This window comes from Vidua chalybeata, chromosome 5 (assembly GCF_026979565.1).
Source record: "Vidua chalybeata isolate OUT-0048 chromosome 5, bVidCha1 merged haplotype, whole genome shotgun sequence".
Taxonomy (NCBI): Eukaryota; Metazoa; Chordata; class Aves; order Passeriformes; family Viduidae; genus Vidua; species Vidua chalybeata.
In genome coordinates this window covers 71,082,229-71,100,003 of record NC_071534.1, presented here as the reverse complement: position 1 = coordinate 71,100,003, position 17,775 = coordinate 71,082,229, and the positions used below count along the sequence as shown (strand labels likewise).

General features: G+C 51.4%; 1 protein-coding gene across 5 annotated transcripts; it reads left to right on the top strand.

Moving 5' to 3' along the window:
• The first annotated feature begins 500 nt into the window (after nt 1-500).
• ANKRD16 (ankyrin repeat domain 16) lies at nt 501-16,588 on the top strand. 5 transcript variants are annotated; one of them, XM_053943681.1, is made up of 9 exons: nt 501-577; nt 3,241-3,582; nt 4,655-4,875; nt 8,830-8,872; nt 9,732-9,900; nt 10,801-10,962; nt 13,903-13,981; nt 15,152-15,342; nt 16,095-16,588. In XM_053943681.1, exons 2-8 carry the CDS (start codon nt 3,251-3,253, stop codon nt 15,310-15,312), a joined length of 1,167 nt encoding a protein of 388 aa, XP_053799656.1. In that variant the 5' UTR covers nt 501-577; nt 3,241-3,250; the 3' UTR covers nt 15,313-15,342; nt 16,095-16,588. The 5 variants fall into 5 exon arrangements, with proteins under 5 accessions (XP_053799656.1, XP_053799657.1, XP_053799655.1 ...); XM_053943682.1 differs by having other exon boundaries at nt 517-531; XM_053943680.1 differs by lacking the exon at nt 501-577 and adding an exon at nt 2,629-3,127 and having other exon boundaries at nt 9,732-9,840.
• The last annotated feature ends 1,187 nt before the right edge of the window (nt 16,589-17,775 follow it).

Here is a 17,775-nt window from a genome sequence, read left to right as displayed (position 1 = left end):
CCCCTCAACACCAAGGAATTCCCCTTTTAACCCCTTCTCAGCCCCCGTTCACTCTCCCATCCCGTTACCCCTCATTTCCAATCCCTAATTCCAAGGATTCCCCCATTTCCAACGGTGCCCCCAACGCCACAGGAGCCTCCATTCCCAAAGTCCCCTCAGAGCCAAAGGTTCCCCGCAGCGCCAAAAGCCCTTTGAATATCAATCCCCCGCCTTTGCCAAGGGTCCCCTCGGTGCTAATCCCTCAATCCCAAGGATTCCCTCATTCCCAAGGGCCTCCACGTTCCCAAAGAAACCCCATTTCCAAGGAAACCCCTTCCCTGCGCCCCCCCCCCCCCCCCCCACGTTGCCCAGAAATGGTCGCGCCCTCCTCCCCCAGCCTCACCCGCTCCCGGCGCTCACGGCCCCGCGCGCTCCTCCGGTCCCGCCCCCTCCGCGCTGCCCAATCAGGAGCCAGAGCAGCGCCCAGCGCTGTCCAATGGCGCGACACTTCCGGGTTGGGCGGGGTTTAATTCCTTCTCCCATTGCTGTGACGTAAGTCTCCACGCGTGTGACGTCACGAGCGCTCCGCGGCGCGCGGGTGGGTTGGAAAAACCGGGAATTTTCCCGCGGGAATTGCGCGGCTTGGGATGAGATGGGGAGGGGATAAGGGGGGGGGATCCCGGCTTGCGGGAGCGGCCTTTTCCCGGGAGACCCGAAGGAAACAGGAATTTCTGGTTTTCCTGACGAAAAAGGGATTTTTTGGGATTTTTTTCCTCAGGAAAAAGGGATTTTTTGTGCTTTTTTCCTGAGGAAAAAGGGAATTTCCCGTTCGTTTTGGAGGGAAAAAGGAATTGCTGCTTTTCCGGGAGGACGGGTTGGTGTCCGGCTGTCCGCAGGGAAAAGGAAATTATTCGTTTTCCAGAGGAAAAAAGGCGAATTTCAAGTTGTCCTGAGTGAAAAGGAAAATTTATGGATTTTCAACTGGTTTCTGGCTTTCCTAAGAGGAACAGGAATTTTGGAGTTTTCCCAGAGGGAATGGAAATTTCTGTGTTACCAGAGGGAGAGGCTGGTTTCTAATTTTCCTGAGGGGAAATGGAAATTCCTGTTTTTCCTGAGGGAGAAACCCATTCCTGGTTTTCCATACGAAAAAGCAGAATTCTGTTTTTTCCTGATGGGTGTTTTTCCTTGTTTTTCCAAGGAAAAAAGGAAGTTCCTGGTTTTCCAAAAGGAACAGGGAAATTCAGGTTTTCTGGAGGAAGAGGTGGGGTCCTGTTTTTAGTGAATAAAAAGGAATTGTCCATTTTTCCCTGAGAAAAAAAAGGGAATTTCTGGATTTGCTGAGGGAGGCTCTGGTTTCTGTTTTTCCAAAGTAAAAAAAGAAATTTCTTTTTGCCTAAAGGTCTCCTGTTTTCCTGAGGGAAAGGCTGATTTCTGGTTTTGCAGAGGGAAGACTGAATTTCTACTTTTCCAGAGGGAACATTTGCTTCTTGGGCATCCTAATGGAAAAAGAAGCTTCTGGTTTTCCTGAGGAAAAAAAGGGAAATTCTGTTTTTCCAAAGGGAAAGAGCAGATCCTGGTATTCCTAAGGAAAAGAAAATCCTTTTTTTCTGGAGGGAGAGACCAGATCCTAATTTTCCCAAGGAAAAAATGGGATTTTTTGCTTTTACTGAGGCGTGACTGCTTCCTGAATTTCAGAGGGAGAGGAAAAATCCTGGTTTTCTTGAAGGAGAGGCCAGATCCTGGCTTTCTGAAGGGAATTTTTTAATTATCCACAGGGAGAAGGAAACTTTCTTGTTATTCTGAGGGAGAAGGAAATTCCTGCTCATCCTGAGGGAGAGGCTGGTTTGGGGATTTCCTGAGGGGAAAATTCCCATTTTTCTGGAAGTAGACACCAGCCTCTGCTTCTCCTGAGGGAAAACCTCATTCCTGCTTATCCCAACCCCCAAACCAACCAAAATATCCCCCAAAATCTCCATTTTTTGGCCTCTTTTCCCTCAGGCCCGGCTCCATGGCAGAGCAGGAAAGGTCATGGTGGCTCCTGAGGCTTGTCCAGGAGGGAAACCTGGATGTGCTGTGGGATTTGTGGATTCCCTGAGGGGAAAATTCCCATTTTTCTGCAAGTAGACACCTGACTTTGCTTCTTCTGAGGGAAAACCTAAGGATTTGTGGATTTCCTGAGGGAGGAATTCCCATATTTCTGGAAGTAGGCACCAGCCTCTGCTTCTCCTATGGAAAAACCTCATTTCAGCATATCCCAACCCGCAATCCAACCAGGATATCCTGCAAAATTCCCATTTTTTGACCTCTTTCCCCTCAGGCCCGGCTCCATGGCGGAGCAGGAGAGGCTGCAGCAGCTCCTGAGGCTGGTCCAGGAGGGAAACCTGGATGTGCTGTGGGATTTGGGGATTCCCTGTGGGGAAAATTCCCATTTTTCTGGAAGTAGACACCAGCCTCTGCTTCTTCTGATGGAGAATCTCATTCCTGCTTATCCCAACCCCCAAACCAACCACAATATCCCCCAAAATCCCCATTTTTTTACCTCTTTCCCCTCAGGCCTGGCTCCATGGCGGAGCAGGAGAGGCTGTGGCAGCTCCTGAGGCTGGTCCAGGAGGGAAACCTGGAAGTGCTGTGGGATTTGTGGATTCCCTGAGGGGAAAATTCCCATTTTTCTGGAAGTAGACACCAGCCTCTGCTTCTCCTATGGGAAAACCTCATTCCTGCTTATCCCAACCCCCAATCTAACCTGCATATCCCCCAAATTCCTGATTTTTTGGCCTCTTTCCCCTCAGGCCCGGCTCCATGGCGGAGCAGGAGAGGCTGTGGCAGCTCCTGAGGCTGGTCCAGGAGGGAAACCTGGATGTGCTGTGGGATTTGGGGATTCCCTGTGGGGAAAATTCCCATTTTTCTGGAAGTAGACACCAGCCTCTGCTTCTTCTGATGGAGAATCTCATTCCTGCTTATCCCAACCCCCAAACCAACCACAATATCCCCCAAAATCCCCATTTTTTTGGCCTCTTTCATCTCAAGCCTGGCTCCATGGTGGAGCAGGAAAGGTCATGTCGGCTCCTGAGGCTGGTCCAGGAGGGAAACGTGGATGTGCTGTGGGATTTGTGGATTTCCTGAGGCAAAAATTCCCATTTTTCTGCAAGTAAACACCAGCCTCTGCTTCTCCTGAGGGAAAACCACATTCCTGCTTATCCCAACCCCCAATCCAACCAGGATATCCCCCAAAATCCCCATTTTTTGCCTCTTTCCCCTCAGGCCCGGCTCCATGGCGGAGCGGGAGAGGCCGCGGCGGATCCTGAGGCTGGTCCAGGAGGGAAACATGGATCTCCTCCGGGATGAGCTGAGGCTGGATGAGATTCCTGAGGTTCCCAGCTGGCGTTGGGGACGTTTGGGAGATTCCCTGCTGCACCACGCAGCTCGCTTGGGACACCGGGATGTGCTGGAATTCCTGGTCCAGGAGATCGGGATGGACACGGAGGTGGCCAATGGGGACTACAAGAGACCCATCCATGAGGCTGCTTCCATGGGACACCAGGAATGTGTGTCCTTCCTTCTGGAGAGAGGGGCGAGCGTGGACTGCTTGAAAAAGGCTGACTGGTAGGTGCTGGGATTTGGGATTGGGTGGGGAAGGTGGGAATGTGGCTGCTGGAGGCAGTGTTTGGGATCATGGAATGGATGGGAAGGAGCTTAAGGATCATCCTGGGACACCTTCCCCTATCCCAGGCTGCTCCAGCCCCAGTGTCCGGCCTTTCCTTGGACATTCCAGGGATGCAGGGGCAGCCCCAGCTGCTCTGGCAATTCCAGCCCAGCCAGGAATTCCCAATTCCCAAGATCCCATCCATCCCTGCCCTCTGGCAGTGGGAGCCATTCCCTGTGTCCTGTCCCTGCAGGCCTTGTCCCCAGTCCCTCTGCAGCTCTCCTGGAGCCCCTTTAGGGCCTGGAATGTGCTGGAAGCTCTCCCTGGATCCTTCCCTTCTCCAGGGGATCATTCCCAGCTCTCCCAGGCTGGCTCCAGAGCAGAAGGGCTCTGGAGCAGCTCTGTGCACTCCTCTGGATTTGCTCCAGCAGCTCCAGGTTCTTATATTGGGACCCCAGAGCTGGACTCCATGTGGGATCACCTGGGGGCAGAATTCCCTTCCCCTGCTGCCCGCACTGTGGATCCAGTTGGATTTTTGGGAGAAATTCCAGCCCTATCCATGCTTTCCCCTCACCTCTCCTAAAAGTTGTAACTTACTGCTCCGCTCTTCCCTTAGGGATGGGGGTTTCTGGAAAAAGAAAACAAGGATTCTCCCCAGCTCCCAGATGAAAGCCTGGGAAGGCCCTTTGGAGCTGAATTGCCACGAGTCCAAAGGCAGCATTCCAGAGCTGGGAATTGATGCTGTGCCAGCCTGGAGCTGAGGATTCCATGAGCCTGGATTTGTGTGGCCGTGCTCTTCCACCCATGGATTAAAACCAGGGAGCTCTGCGCTTCCTAAGGCATATCCAAACCTTTGGAAAAAGTCTCATTTGCCTTAAAAATACAGAATGCTCCGAGGGACTGCATGGAAAAGGAGCTGGAGTATTCCCAGCCTGGAAAAATAGTGCTGTAAAATCTCCCGGGTCCTCAGGCAAAGCACCTGAATCAAATGTGTTGTGCCAGGTTATTTTATTTCCCTGGATCTTCTTCCAGGACTCCCCTGATGATGGCTTGCACCAGGAAAAACTTGGAAGTGATCAAAACCCTGGTGGAGCACGGAGCCAACCCGTTGTTGAGGAACAAGGATGGCTGGAATTGCTTCCACATTGCCAGCAGGGAAGGGCATCCCCAGGTGCTCCGGTACCTCCTGGATGTGTCCCCAAGCTGCTGGGACACGGAGAGCACCACGGGGAGAACTCCTCTGCACACGGCAGGTACAGCAGGGGTGGATCCAGGGAAACCTCTGGAATCTCATCCAGCCTCAGCTCATCCCAGAGGAGATCCAGGTTTCCCTCCTGGACCAGCCTCAGGAGCTGCCATGACCTCTCCTGCTCTGTCATGGAGGCTCCTGAGGGGAAAGAGGCCAAAAAAATCAGGATTTGGGGGGATATTGTGGTTGGTCTGCAGGATTGGGATAAGCAGGAATGAGGTTTTCCCTCAGGAGAAGCAGAGCCTGGTGCCTTCTTGCAGAAAAATGGGAATTTTCCCCTCAAAATCCCACAGCACATCGAGGTTTCCCTCCTGGATCAGCCTCAGGAGCTGCTGCAGCCTCACCTGCTCCACCATGGAGCCAGGCCTGAGGGAAAAGAGGCCAAAAAAATCAGGATTTTGGCGGATATTGTGGATGGTTTGGGGGTTGGGATAAGCAGGAAGGAGGTTTTCCCACAGGAGAATCAGAGGCTGGTGTCTACTTGCAGAAAAATGGGAGTTTTCCCCTCAGGGAATCCCCAAATCCCACAGCACATCCAGGTTTCCCTCCTGGACCAGCCTCAGGAGCTGCTGCAGCCTCTCCCGGTCCACCATGGAGCGGGGCCTGAGGAGAAAGAGGTCAAAAAATTGGGAATTTGGGGGGATATTGTGGATGATTTGGGGGTTGGGATAAGCAGGAATGAGGTTTTCCCTCAGGAGAAGCAGAGCCTGGTGCCTTCTTGCAGATAAATGGGAATTTTCTCTTCAAAATCCCACAGCACATGCAGGTTTCCCTCCTGGATCAGCCTCAGGAGCTGCTGCAGCCTCTCCTGCTCCACTATGGAGCCAGGCCTGAGGGGAAAGAGGCCAAAACATTGGGAATTTGGGGGGATATTTTGGTTGGTTTGGGGGGTGGGATAAGCAGGAATGAGGTTTTCCCGTAGGAGAAGCAGAGGCTGGTGTCTACTTGCAGAAAAATGGGAATTTTCCCCTCAGGAAATCCACAAATCCCACAGCACATCCAGGTTTCCCTCCTGGACCAGCCTCAGGAGCTGCTGCAGCCTCTTCTGCTCTGCCATAGAGCCAGGCCTGAGGAGAAAGAGGCCAAAAAATGGGGATTTTGGGGGATATTGTGGTTGGTTTGGGGGTTGGGATAAGCAGGAAGGAGGTTTTCCCTCAGGAGAAGCAGAGCCTGGTGTCTACTTGCAGAAAAATGGGAATTTTCCCCTCAGGAAACCCCCAAATCCCACAGCACATCCAGGTTTCCCTCCTGGACCAGCCTCAGGAGCTGCTGCAGCCTCTCCTGCTCCGCCATGGAGCCGGGCCTGAGGGGAAAGAGGCCAAAATAATCAGGATTTTGGGGGATATTGTGGATGGTTTGGGGGTTGGGATAAGCAGGAATGAGGTTTTCCCTCAGGGGAAGCAGAGGCTGGTGTCTACTTGCAGAAAAATGGGAATTTTTCCCTCAGGAAATCCACAAATCTGCCTCTTGGAATTCTTGGTATCCTTGGATCGAGTTATGTCTCCCTGGCACAGATGGATCCGAGCTCCCTTGGCTTGGAATATGGATATGATTTTCCTTCCTGGTGTGAAAACCTCCCCAGCTCCAAGCACATCCTGGCATTTGAAACTCCTGAAAGCAGCACAGCTGCTGAGAGGAACTTTTTGGGATCTGCCTGCGGGTGGATTTCTTTCTCACAGCCTCAAGCTGGGCCTGGGGAGGTTCAGGTGGGATATTGGGAAAATTCCTTCATGGAAAGGGATTATAAGAATTTGTAAGCATTGGGATGAGCTGCCCAGGGCAAGGGTAGAGTCCCCATTCCTGGAGGGATTTAAGATCCATGTGGATGTGGCACTTGGGGACACGGGGCAGTGGTGGCCTTGGCAGTGCTGGGAATGGTTAGGCCCAAGCACTTTCCCAACCAAAATTACTCCATGATTCCAGTAATAAACTCCAAATTTGGGAGTCCCCTTGCTCTCATCCCATGGTGAGAATTCCAGAGGTTCTTTCTGTGCTGGAAATACACAGGAGCTGTTGTTGGAGCCCACCATGTCCACAATTCCCTTTCCCTGCCCTTTTCCTTGCTTTTAAGGGATATTTCAAGGGAATGGGGCACGTTTAGAAATCCCAGCCATCCTCAGGATTGTTGGGAAGCAGAAAAGGGCTCCGACCACATCCAGAGTGGGAATCAGGCTGTGTATTCCAGCAGCAGAGATGAGCCCTGGCTACCCAGCCTCCTTTCCCAAAGAATTTAATTGGGATTGACTCTCTGGAAAAACCTGAGGTGCTGGGAGGAGCCCCTGCTGTGCTGTCACTCCCGTGGCTTTTCCAGCCCTTGCTCTGTCACTCTTGGCTCATCAGCAGTGACAATTCCAGCCCTTGGGCACCCCTGAGTCCTTGTGCTTGACCTGGGAATGAAAAAAACAGGGAATGAGCTGTTTGTGGGATCACAAGTGGCTGATCCCGATTTCTTTATGCCCTCCTATCCCTGCCCGGTTCCAGGTGTTGTTTCCATGGAGCTGGCAGCTCCTCTCCCAGCAGGAGGTGGATGTTGGGCTGGGATCTGGGAGCTGAGGGGCTGGGTGAGCTCTGGGATTTGGGATTATCCTGTAGGAAAGGGGGAATTCTGACCTTGAGGCAAAGTCTTCTCCCTGCCTTGGGACATGGGCATACAATTGGGATCCAGCACCTGGATTCTGCTTCCTAGGGATGTCTCCACCTGTGTTTCCTTTGGCAGAGCCACCAGTCCACAATTTGGGTGGATTTCTGGAATTTCCTGACCCATCCAGACCCTGCAGCAGCAGCTGGAGTGGGAGCAACTGGGAACTGGGAAGGGCTGGAATTATGGAATTATGACTTAACCCCCCCAGTGCCCCCAGTGCAATTTGATCCCAAACTGCTGCTCCCTTGCATCCCCACACTTATCCCAGGGGATATTCCCAGTTCCCAAGGCAGGAGCAGGGGTGAGGGGCTGGAGATGGTGTTGGAGCTGCCAGGGGAAATCATGAAAGGACTAACTGCCTTTTCCATGGATTTCCATCCCAGGGGTGTGGATTTGAGCACATTAACCCGTGACCAGGCCAGCTGTCTTCCTGAAAGGTCATTTTCTGCCTCCTGCAGTTATTTTTTATATTAATAAGGGTTGATTCCTTCAGCTTTGTTGCTTCTTCTATCCCGAGGGAAGAAAGCTGGGAAGAGGTAATTAGAGGATGTGGAATGCAGCAGTGGATCCCAGCTGTCCCAAGTCTCTGTTCCTGATAAAAGATGGAATTGTAAGGGATTTTTATTCCCATAACTTGGGTTCATCAGCTCAGGTGAAGAACAGGCAGGGAGCAGGAACAAAGAGCCAAAATCTGGGAATCCCTCACTGGGATTAGGCTCCAGCCTTGGTTTGATATTATTTTTCTCTTGAATATGTTCCATTTGTTTTGCCAAAATGACCTGCAGGGAAAAAAAAAAAAAAAAAAAAGCTGGATCAAAGCTGTGTGAAGTAAAATGTTTAAAAAATCAAGAAAAAAACTGGAATATTTCAGTGCCTCGGGTTCAAATCCTCCCCCTCTGTCGTTTTTTTCCCTCTGAGATGGGTGAGGATGATGAGATGGGAGTGGCTGAGGAGGGCTGGGAATGTTATCCAGCTTTTCCCCAGCTCCCTGCTCTGTGTTCCTTTTGCTTCTCCCAGATCCCAGTTCGGGAATGAACAAATAACTGGGAGAAACCCTCTTTGTTCCAGCTGAATTCTGTGGCAGGTAGAACCAGGCAATGCCCATTCCTTACTTTTTCCCTGCTTTACCTAACATTTCCCAATCGGATCAGAGGAAGGGAAGCCTTTTTTTAATTTTTTTTTTAATCCCACCAAAAAATTGATGGGAATAAAGCCCCTTGCATCCCAAAAGGATCATCAACCCGAGCATGCCTCACTGTAGGAACACAATGCCACAAAACAACAACCAATCCATGTTTTTCCTGCTTTTTTTCCCAGCGATGCACGGCTGTTCCCAGGTCGTGGAGCTGCTCCTGGAACGGTAAGCAGGCTCCTTCCAGCTTTTTCTCCCCCACCTCCCATTCCCTGCCAGGATTTGGACACAAAGGATGCTTGTGCTGTTCCTCTGGGGAAGCACAGCTGCCCTGCCCTCCACCCCGAGGCTGGCTCCTCGTGCTCCAGGTTTTTTCCAAGCTGGGAAAGACACAAGGATTCCAAGCTGGGAAAGACACACAAATCCCAGTTATGTAACTCAGCCCTGGGTTTGTTTTCCCTGCTGATTCATGCCCAGTGTGACAACGACCAAAGGGATTCCTGGCAGCTCTGTGCTGGGAGCAGCTTCCTTAGGCTGGGCTTATCCTTGTTTTCCTGGGAAATTGCTGGGAAGTGGCTTTAAAGCAACTCTGTTGCCTTCCTCTCTTCACCCTTCCCTTCCCAGAGCTGGAGCAGCTTTTCCTGGGAATCTCAGCTCATCCCAGCCTGTCCATGCTTGGCCCAGCATAAACAGCTCTGTCATCTAAGCCAGGCTTTAATTCAATTTTCTCTCATTTCACTGGAGTTTAACCTGAATGAGGTTGGTGGTCTCTTGATTTTGTCCATCATTCCATGAAGATCTGGTTATTCCCTGCTTCCAGTGTACACCTTGTCCCTTCTGGAAACCCTCTGGTCAGGAAAAAGGGAATTATAAATCATTTGTAGAGCCCAAACTATCTGATCCCAAAAAAAACCCCACACAAATCATTCCCCAGGCCCTAAAACACCAGGACAGGTTTATCCATGGTCTGTGGACGAGCTTCATATATTCCATTTTCAATCCCAGCTGCTGAGAGTCTCCTTCCATAAGGATTTTGGAGCTGCCAACAGCTCTGTCCTGTTTTTTTTTTTCCTCCCCTCACTTCCAGGTGCCAGTACAAACCTGACAGCAGGGACAGCTGTGGGGTCACTCCCTTCATGGACGCTCTCCAGAACGGGCACGTCGGCATCGCCCGGCTGCTCCTGGAGAAACACCAGGTGGGTGCCAAAATTCCTCAACTGCCTCTCCCAGGAGCTGAGCCAGAGCTGCCAGGACAGGTGAGCCACGTTTCATCGTGAAGCAAGTTCCCAAATTGTAGAGAAAAGAAATGGTGTAAAAAAGGCAAATTCCCCCTGGAGATGAGAAGGATTTGCCTGAGTGAGGTCGTCAGGAATCAGCTCCTGGGGCGGGAATCATGGAATGGTTTGGGTTGGAAGGACCTTAAAAATCATGTCATTCCACCCCTGCCATGGGCAGGGACACCTTCCATTATCCAAGGTGATTCCAAGTGTCCAGCCTGGCCTTGGACACTTCCAGGGATCCAGAGACAGCCACAGCTTTTGTGGTAAACATGTCCCCAGAGCTGGTGGGGTGGGACAGTGACACCAGGCAGTGGCAGGAGGGGACAGGACATTCCCAGCGCTCCAGGGGCAGCTGTGGCAGAGCCAAAAGCAGCTCTTGGAATGCCAGGACATGGAGGCTCCAGTGGCCATGGATAACATGGAAATGTCCATCCACGAGTTATCCAGAGCTCCTCCCTGCCCTCCCTCTCTCCTGGCAGCTCCTGCTCCTGTGATGGCTCCCAAAAAAATCCCTGATTTCCTTCAGGGAATGCCATTAGAGCCAATTGTGCACAGCAGGAACCAGACCACTGCAATCAATCATTTATTGATTGATTGATTGATTGATTGATGGTTGATCCCAGCTGGTTGGGGCCCCCTCATGGCTGATTCTCCCAGAGGTGTTGGTCAGATCCTGGATGTCCTAAGGAAAAGGAGATCCTGTTTTCTGGATTGGGAAGTTTGTTGTGGTTTTACCCTCACGTTCCAAGCACTGAGGGTGGGAGAGGTGGGAAACCTCGTGGAGGTTTCCTGGCAGTGCTGGTACCTCCAGAGGGTGCTGATCTCATTTGGGATGGGTACACTTTGTGTTATTTCCATGCTATTCCTTATCTGCAGGCCTGTCCCACAGCTGTGGATGCCCTGGGTGCTCAGGCCCTGCACAGGGCAGCTGTGACAGCCCAGGATGGCTCCATCCAGTTCCTGGTGTCCGAGCTGGGCGTGGATGTCAACGGGAGAGCGACGTCCCTGCAGCTGCCAGCCCTGCACTACGCAGCCAAGGTTTGTCCCTGCTCCCAAATTCCCTTGGAAAAGCCTAAACCAGCCTGGATCAGGTGTTGGCCACCGTGGACGAATTGCATTCCTCCACTCATTCTCTCATCAGTGGCTCATCCTCTGCCACTGTCCATCCTGACCAGTCCCATTCCCTGTTTTCTGGGCATCAAAGGAAATGTGGGCAGCAGGGTGAGGGTGGGATTCTCCCCCTCTGCTCTGCTCTGGTGAGATCCCAGCTGGAGCACCAGATCCCAGCCCTGGGGCCAACAGCAGGACCTGGAGCTGCTGCAGAGAGCCCAGAGGAGTGCACAGAGCTGCTCCAGGGCTGGAGCCCCTCAGTTCCCAGGGATCCAGGCTAGGAGAGCTGGGAATGATCCCCTGGAGAGGAGAAGGATCCAGGGAGAGCTTCCAGCAGTTTCCAGGCCCTAAAGGGGCTCCAGGAGAGCTGCAGAGGGACTGGGGACAAGGCCTGCAGGGACAGGACACAGGGAATGGCTCCCACTGCCAGAGGGCAGGGATGGATGGGATCTTGGGAATTGGGAATTCCTGGCTGGGCTGGAATTGCCAGAGCAGCTGGGGCTGCCCCTGCATCCCTGGAATGTCCAAGGAAAGGCTGGACACTGGGGCTGGTGCAGCCTGGGACGGTGGGAGGTGTCCCTGCCATGCAAAAGTGGCATTGGATGGGCTTTGAGGTCCTTTCCACCCCGGGAATTCCATGTTTGTGTCCAGCTGCCTGCAGAGGAGGGACGGGACATGTCCAGAAGTGGGAGAGCTGGGAAAGCAGGGGGAGCTCCCAGAATTTTATCTGTGTCCTTCACACCAGAGTTGTTTTGAATTCCAGAACCATTGGAGCTTTCTCCTCCTCCCAGCCCGTGTAGGGAGCAGAGTTGTGGGTCCTGCAACATTCCCTGGGAATGCAGAGCAGATCCCAAAACTTCCCTGCTGACCAGGATCCCTCCTGACATCCAGCTGGCAGCACGGGAATGTCCCTGCTCAGCTCCAGGGATGTTAAACCCAGGATTTTAACAGCACTCTGAGCCTTGTGGTGGGAATAAAACCTCATCCCCGTGCCCTGCTCCTACAAAACCATCCGTGCCACTCCCTGGGAATGCTGGCACCATCCAGCCATGCCACAAAGGAGCCCTTTCTCCCATTTTCCTGGCCTCCTGCTCCCAGAAACCACGTTCAAAGCCCTTCTGGTTGCCAAGGGTACGTTGAACAGCAAGGCTCTTGGGGGAATATAATGTGCCTTGGAGAAAATCCCAGCTCCTGGCTGATTTGGGAATGATTGGATGGGATTCTCTCCCTTCCTTCCCCGGGCTCGGTGTCACTTTGTATTTACAGCACCTTTTGTTTGTCTGGTGGCTTGTGGTTTTATCTCCCTCTTTTCTTATTCTTCTGCATTTATAAACACGTGAAAATCAAATTATTTTTTAAATTCAATTTGCTGCCAGGGCTGTGGCAGTGCAGCAGTTCCTGGCTCAGTGGCTTTGCCATGGAATTGGGTTTGCAGGGAAATGGAAGCCTTGGGATCAGGGAAGATGCTGTGGAATCCTATGGGAATAGGGAAAAAGAGTTGGGGGGGGGGAATAAAAATAAGAGCTGTCCATTCCCAGGCTGCAGGACAAAGACTAATTCATGGCATTGAGGATGTAATTCCAAAATCAGGCATGTTATTTAGGGAGAAAGTATTTATTTCTGGAAAAGCCTGTGCAGGGTGGAAGGAGGTGGGGGTTGTGCTGGGTTTTTCCCTGTGGAATTTGAAATTGGCTCCTGGCAGAGGAAGGAGGGAGGACACAGTGGACCCCGGTCTTCTCCCGGGGCATCACAAGTCCTGGAGGAATTCTTCAGGAAATGCCAGTGCCTGAGGGAGGCAGATGAGCAACAGATTCTGCTCCTGGAGCTGGAATAACCCCAGAAAAATCCACTCCAGATCCCCTGGGAATTGGAGGGATTTGAAACTCAGAGTTGGAGAGAGCTCAGAGCCCCTTCCAGGGCCTAAAGGGGCTCCAGGAGAGATACCTGGGACAAGGCCTGCAGGGACAGGACACAGGGAATGGCTCCCACTGCCAGAGGGCAGGGATGGATGGGATCTTGGGAATTGGGAATTCCTGGCTGGGCTGGAATTGCCAGAGCAGCTGGGGCTGCCCCTGCATCCCTGGAATATCCCAGGAAGGATTGGAGCAGCCTGGGATAAGGGAGGTGTCCCTGGAATGAGTTTTGAGGTCCCTTTCCACCCAAACTGGTCTGGGATTCTGGGATTTGGGACACTCAGGATCCATCCCGAGGGATTTTTATGGAAAATGGGGATAGAAAAGAGAGGAAAAGGGAAGGGAGACCCTTCATGGTTTCCTGAGATTCCAAGTGAAGCCCCTGGGTCCATGAATGAATTGGAGAGGAGATGGATCCAATGTCAGGGTGGGAGAGCTGGGAATGTTCCACTGGAGAAGGGAAGGATCCAGGGAGAGCTTCCAACACAGGGAATGGCTCCCACTACCAGAGGGCAGCGATGGATGGGATCTTGGGAATTGGGAATTCTTGGCTGGGCTGGAATTGCCAGAGCAGCTGGGGCTGCCCCTGCATCCCTGGAATGTCCCAGGCCAGGCTGAAGCACCCTGGGATAGGGAAGGTGTCCCTGCCCATGGCAGGAGTTGGAATTGGATGATCTTTAAGGATTTTTTCCAACCCAAACCATTCTGGGATTTTAGGAAGGTGCCTGGTGGCACCTTTCTGGCCAGTTCCCGTGGGATTACGTGATTCCCATGGGATAACAGTTGCTGCCTTCTGGATCTGATCTGAGGGCAGCTGACCCTGATTTCCATCTGCTCCAAGATCCTCTGGAGCTCCTGGTACCCCCAGACCTGAGCAGGACAGAGCAGATCTGTGCAATCCCAGGTTAGGGATGGATCCAAGCACAGAGCTGATCCCAAATTCCACGTTCTGCAGGAAGGACATGGACACACCATCCAGACCCTGCTGTCCCTCGGTGCTGATCTCCAGGCTAAGGATGGGAAGGGCCGTTCTGGTGAGAATTCCAAGCTGGTTTTCCAAGCTTTATGTGACACCAAGAGCTTCCATAAGCACATCCCAACCTCAGCGTGCAGGGAGATGCCAAATCCTTGGATATATTTGCTCTGGGAGCAGCATGATCTATTATCCCAGGGTTTTTTTTTTTTGGGCATTTTGCACTCCCTGGCTTTCAATTTGCTGGAATTTCTGCTGGGGCTTTTCCCTTGGGGGAAGAACAGAGACCCAAACTGGGAATTTCCTGCTTATTTTCCACCTGAGGAGCTCCAATGCTGCCTCAAATTTGACTGGAATGATCCTGCTGGAAGCAGGTTGGATGGGCAAACACAAGGATTGAGCTCTCCAGCCTCAATTCCTTAGCAAACAGCCTGGAAATGGCTGATGAGCAAATAATACCAGAGAGCTGGCACGGAAATGGAGTTGCTATAGCGATGCTGGAGCGTCGGCATTCCCAGCGGGAAAGGCTCAGGCAGCTCTTGCATCAGCATCTCCCCCCCACCCCAAAAAAAAAATTTAAAAAATAAAAAAAAAGACAAATTTGTTTCAGCCATCGCCAAAACTGGCAAATTCCCCAGCCCTGGGGTTTGGTTAAAGCCACATTTTAGCAGTGCCATCTCTCCCTCCTCCCCCTCAGTGACTAAATCCAAGCTCTGCTGAGCTCATCCAACCCTGGGATGTTTTTTTTTTCCCTGTGGCTCCTCCTTGGCTGGGTTTGGGTCGCTGCGTCCTTGGGAAGCTTCTCATCCACATCAGGATTACCCAGAGAGATCAGGATGCCTCCTTTGGATTAGATGGAAGGAAGATTTTTTTTACAGTGAGGGTGGGGAGGGGCTGGAATAGAATTGCCAGAGCAGCTGGGGCTGCCCCTGGATCCCTGGAATGTCCAAGGCCAGGCTGGACACTGGGGCTGGAGCAGCCTGGGACAGTGGGAGGTGTCCCTGCCCATGGCAGGAGGGTGGAACTGGATGATCTTTTAAGATCAGACTCAACAATCCCAACCTTAATCCTGCGATTCTACCCCAACCCAACAACCCAAACCACTCCATAATCCCACACTGGCAGAACTCATTTCTCACCCTCCACCCATTTATTCCCACGGGGACTCCTGTTTCCCTGCAAAGCAGGATGAGGTGACCCCAGCTGGTGTTGTGTCCCCCCCCCACCCCAGCCCTGCACGTGGCCAGCGCCGGGCAGCGCGCGGAAGCCGCCGGGATCCTGCTGCGGGCCGGGCTCCGGGACGCTCCCGATGCCACGGGAACGCTGGCCCAGCAGCTGGCCAGGAGGCCTGATGTCATCCAGCTTTTCCAGGGAACACGAGTCAGCACGTGAAGAGGAGGGGGCCTGCTCCTTTGCCACATGGTACATTGCTTATTCCTTGCCAGATTCAGGGAAAGAGCTGATTAAAATCCCCAGATTGAATCCCCAAAGTGAGGGGATTCTTTAAATTAAGGAGACTTGCCCCAAAAAGAGAACCCCCTTCAATTATATCCCCCACTAATGAGAGGACCCCCAAAATTAAGAATCCCCCAAATAGAGGATCTTCTCCTAAATTGAGGAAAACCCCCTAAATTGAGGAACCCCCTCCAAACTGAGGACCCCCTAAATGGAGGATTCCCCCTCAGACTGAAAACTCCCCCAAAATGATGAATACCCTAAATAGAAGAACCCCCCCCCCCCAGTTTAAGGAGCCCATCAAAACTGAAGATCCCCCCAAACCTAGTTCTGTCCCCAAATAAAGAACCCCCCATAAACCAAGGATTTTTACCCAATATTGAGCAGAGGAGCCAAGCTTGGCATTTGGCTGTAGATTTAGGAGAAATGTTTTAAATAGGATTATCTCAAATGATAGTGGAGGTGATGGGTCTGGGCTTTTCCCTGGGAGGGTGGGGAGGCCCTGGCACAGGTTTCCCAAAAAAGCTGTGGCTGCTCCATCCCTGGAAGTGTCCAAGGCCAGGTTGGAGCAACCTGGGATAGTGGAAGGTGTCCCTGCCCATTGGAATGAGATGATCTTTAAGGTCCCTTTCCACCCAAACAATTCCATGTTTTTATCACATTCCTCTTCTGATCCACCTTTATAAATTTATTTTCTTCTTTCACCTCTTCCTGTGCAGGTCCCTGAAACAGACCCATCCAAGGAAAGTGCCTCTTCCAGGGATCCTCATGGCTTTTCCTGGGAATTTCCACACCCTGACCATCCCCATGGAGAAGCTCCACCTGGATCATGGATTTTTCTAGCTCTTCATGGACCTGCTCTCCACTAATCCCTTAAATTGCTTTAATTTGCAATTTAATGTTTCATTTGACCTCTTTGGGTAGGACAGAGACTCTTGAAGCTGCATCAACCTTTTGAATCCTTCTTGTAGCCCACAGCTGATGCCAAAACCTGCAGGAATCTGTAGTGGGACCTCAGCCTTGTGAGGACATCAGGGATCTCTGGCTCAGACTGAAATAAGGAGGTGTTTTATTCCAGATTGGAATGCTTGGGCAGTTCCCAATAATTTAAATCCCAATAATCTGCTCTTGGAAGCCTGGAATACACAGCAAGGTAAGAGCAGCTGCAGCTGTTGGGTTTGTGCAGCTGGAATTATAAATTCCATCGAAAAGTGATGTGTCCTTGTCTGTTTGTAATGCCAAGAGTTAAAAACGGATGGAATTCTGCTTTTTTTGGGGATGGCAGATTTTAAAGATCAGGAAGGGAGTGAGTTAAGGTGTGCACTGTGAACCATGCTGCTCACGGCTGGGTTTGAGTGGGAAATTCCCACCTTGCTATCCCTGGAGCAGGAATTTGGGATCAGCCCCTGGGTGGGGTGAGGAAATGATTTTATCCCTCTAAAAGGAATAAAAAAAAAAAATTAAACCATTAAATTTAGTCCTTAAATTTAAAATGTAAGGATCTATGGATCCTTAAATCCATAAATCCAGCTCTGGCCTCCCTACAGCAGGAAATGCAAGGAGCTGCTTCATTCCCACTTTTTATCATTTTAATAAGCCACGGAATAGCTGTGTCCTCCCAGTATTACTGATGAGAAAAACCAGTGGGAATGTTCCCAAATATCCATGGAAACACAATGGGGGAACTCCTTAAAAACATGGAAACACATTTCAAAACATTAAGGGGAAGGTGCATTATTTTGAGGGTTAGAAAAGGAATGTGGATTCAGCTTTATGCCTGCAAAACTCCCCCAGGGAATTCAGTTTTTTTTCCAAAAGAACTTTTCCTTCCCCTTTTTTTCCCCCAAACAGGATTTTGGGAAGTAGGAATGCAGCCTAATTAGGGGTGTTTGTTGGGATAGTTAGCAAATTTCCCATCAAAAGTGGTCCATGGGGTGTCTGGGATGGGATGGAAAAGCATCAGATGTGGAGGGATTGGGGGGCCCAATTAAACCCCCCCTTAAACTGAGGAACCCCCAAATTGAGGAACCCATTATTTATTTAAGGACCCCATTAAACTGACAACCCACCCTAATTTAAGGACCTCCCTAAATTGAGGATGCTCCCAGAGAACCCCCTAAATTGAGGACTTGCCCAATATTAAGGAACACCCCCAAACTGAGGATCCCCTCGAAATTAAGGATACCCCAAATAGGGGGACTTGCCCCAAACATAGAAGCCCCTTAAGCTGTATCCCCCACTAATGAGAGGTCCCCTAAAATTAAGAACTCCCCCAACTAGAGGATCCTCCCCTAAATTGAGGAAAAAAACCCAAATTGAGGACCCCCCCAGATTGAAAACTCCCCCAATTTGATGAATTCCCTAAATTGAGGAACCCCCCAGGTTAAGGAGCCCACCAAA

Excerpts from the sequence above, each read along its gene's own strand:
- ANKRD16 (XM_053943679.1), top strand. The coding sequence starts at position 3,036 with ATGTCGGCTCCTGAGGCTGGTCCAGGAGGGAAACGTGGATGTGCTGTG. Across the intron at positions 3,583-4,654 it reads TGCTTGAAAAAGGCTGACTG|GACTCCCCTGATGATGGCTT; the intron begins GTAGGTGCTGGG and ends ATCTTCTTCCAG. Across the intron at positions 8,873-9,731 it reads GTGGAGCTGCTCCTGGAACG|GTGCCAGTACAAACCTGACA; the intron begins GTAAGCAGGCTC and ends CCTCACTTCCAG.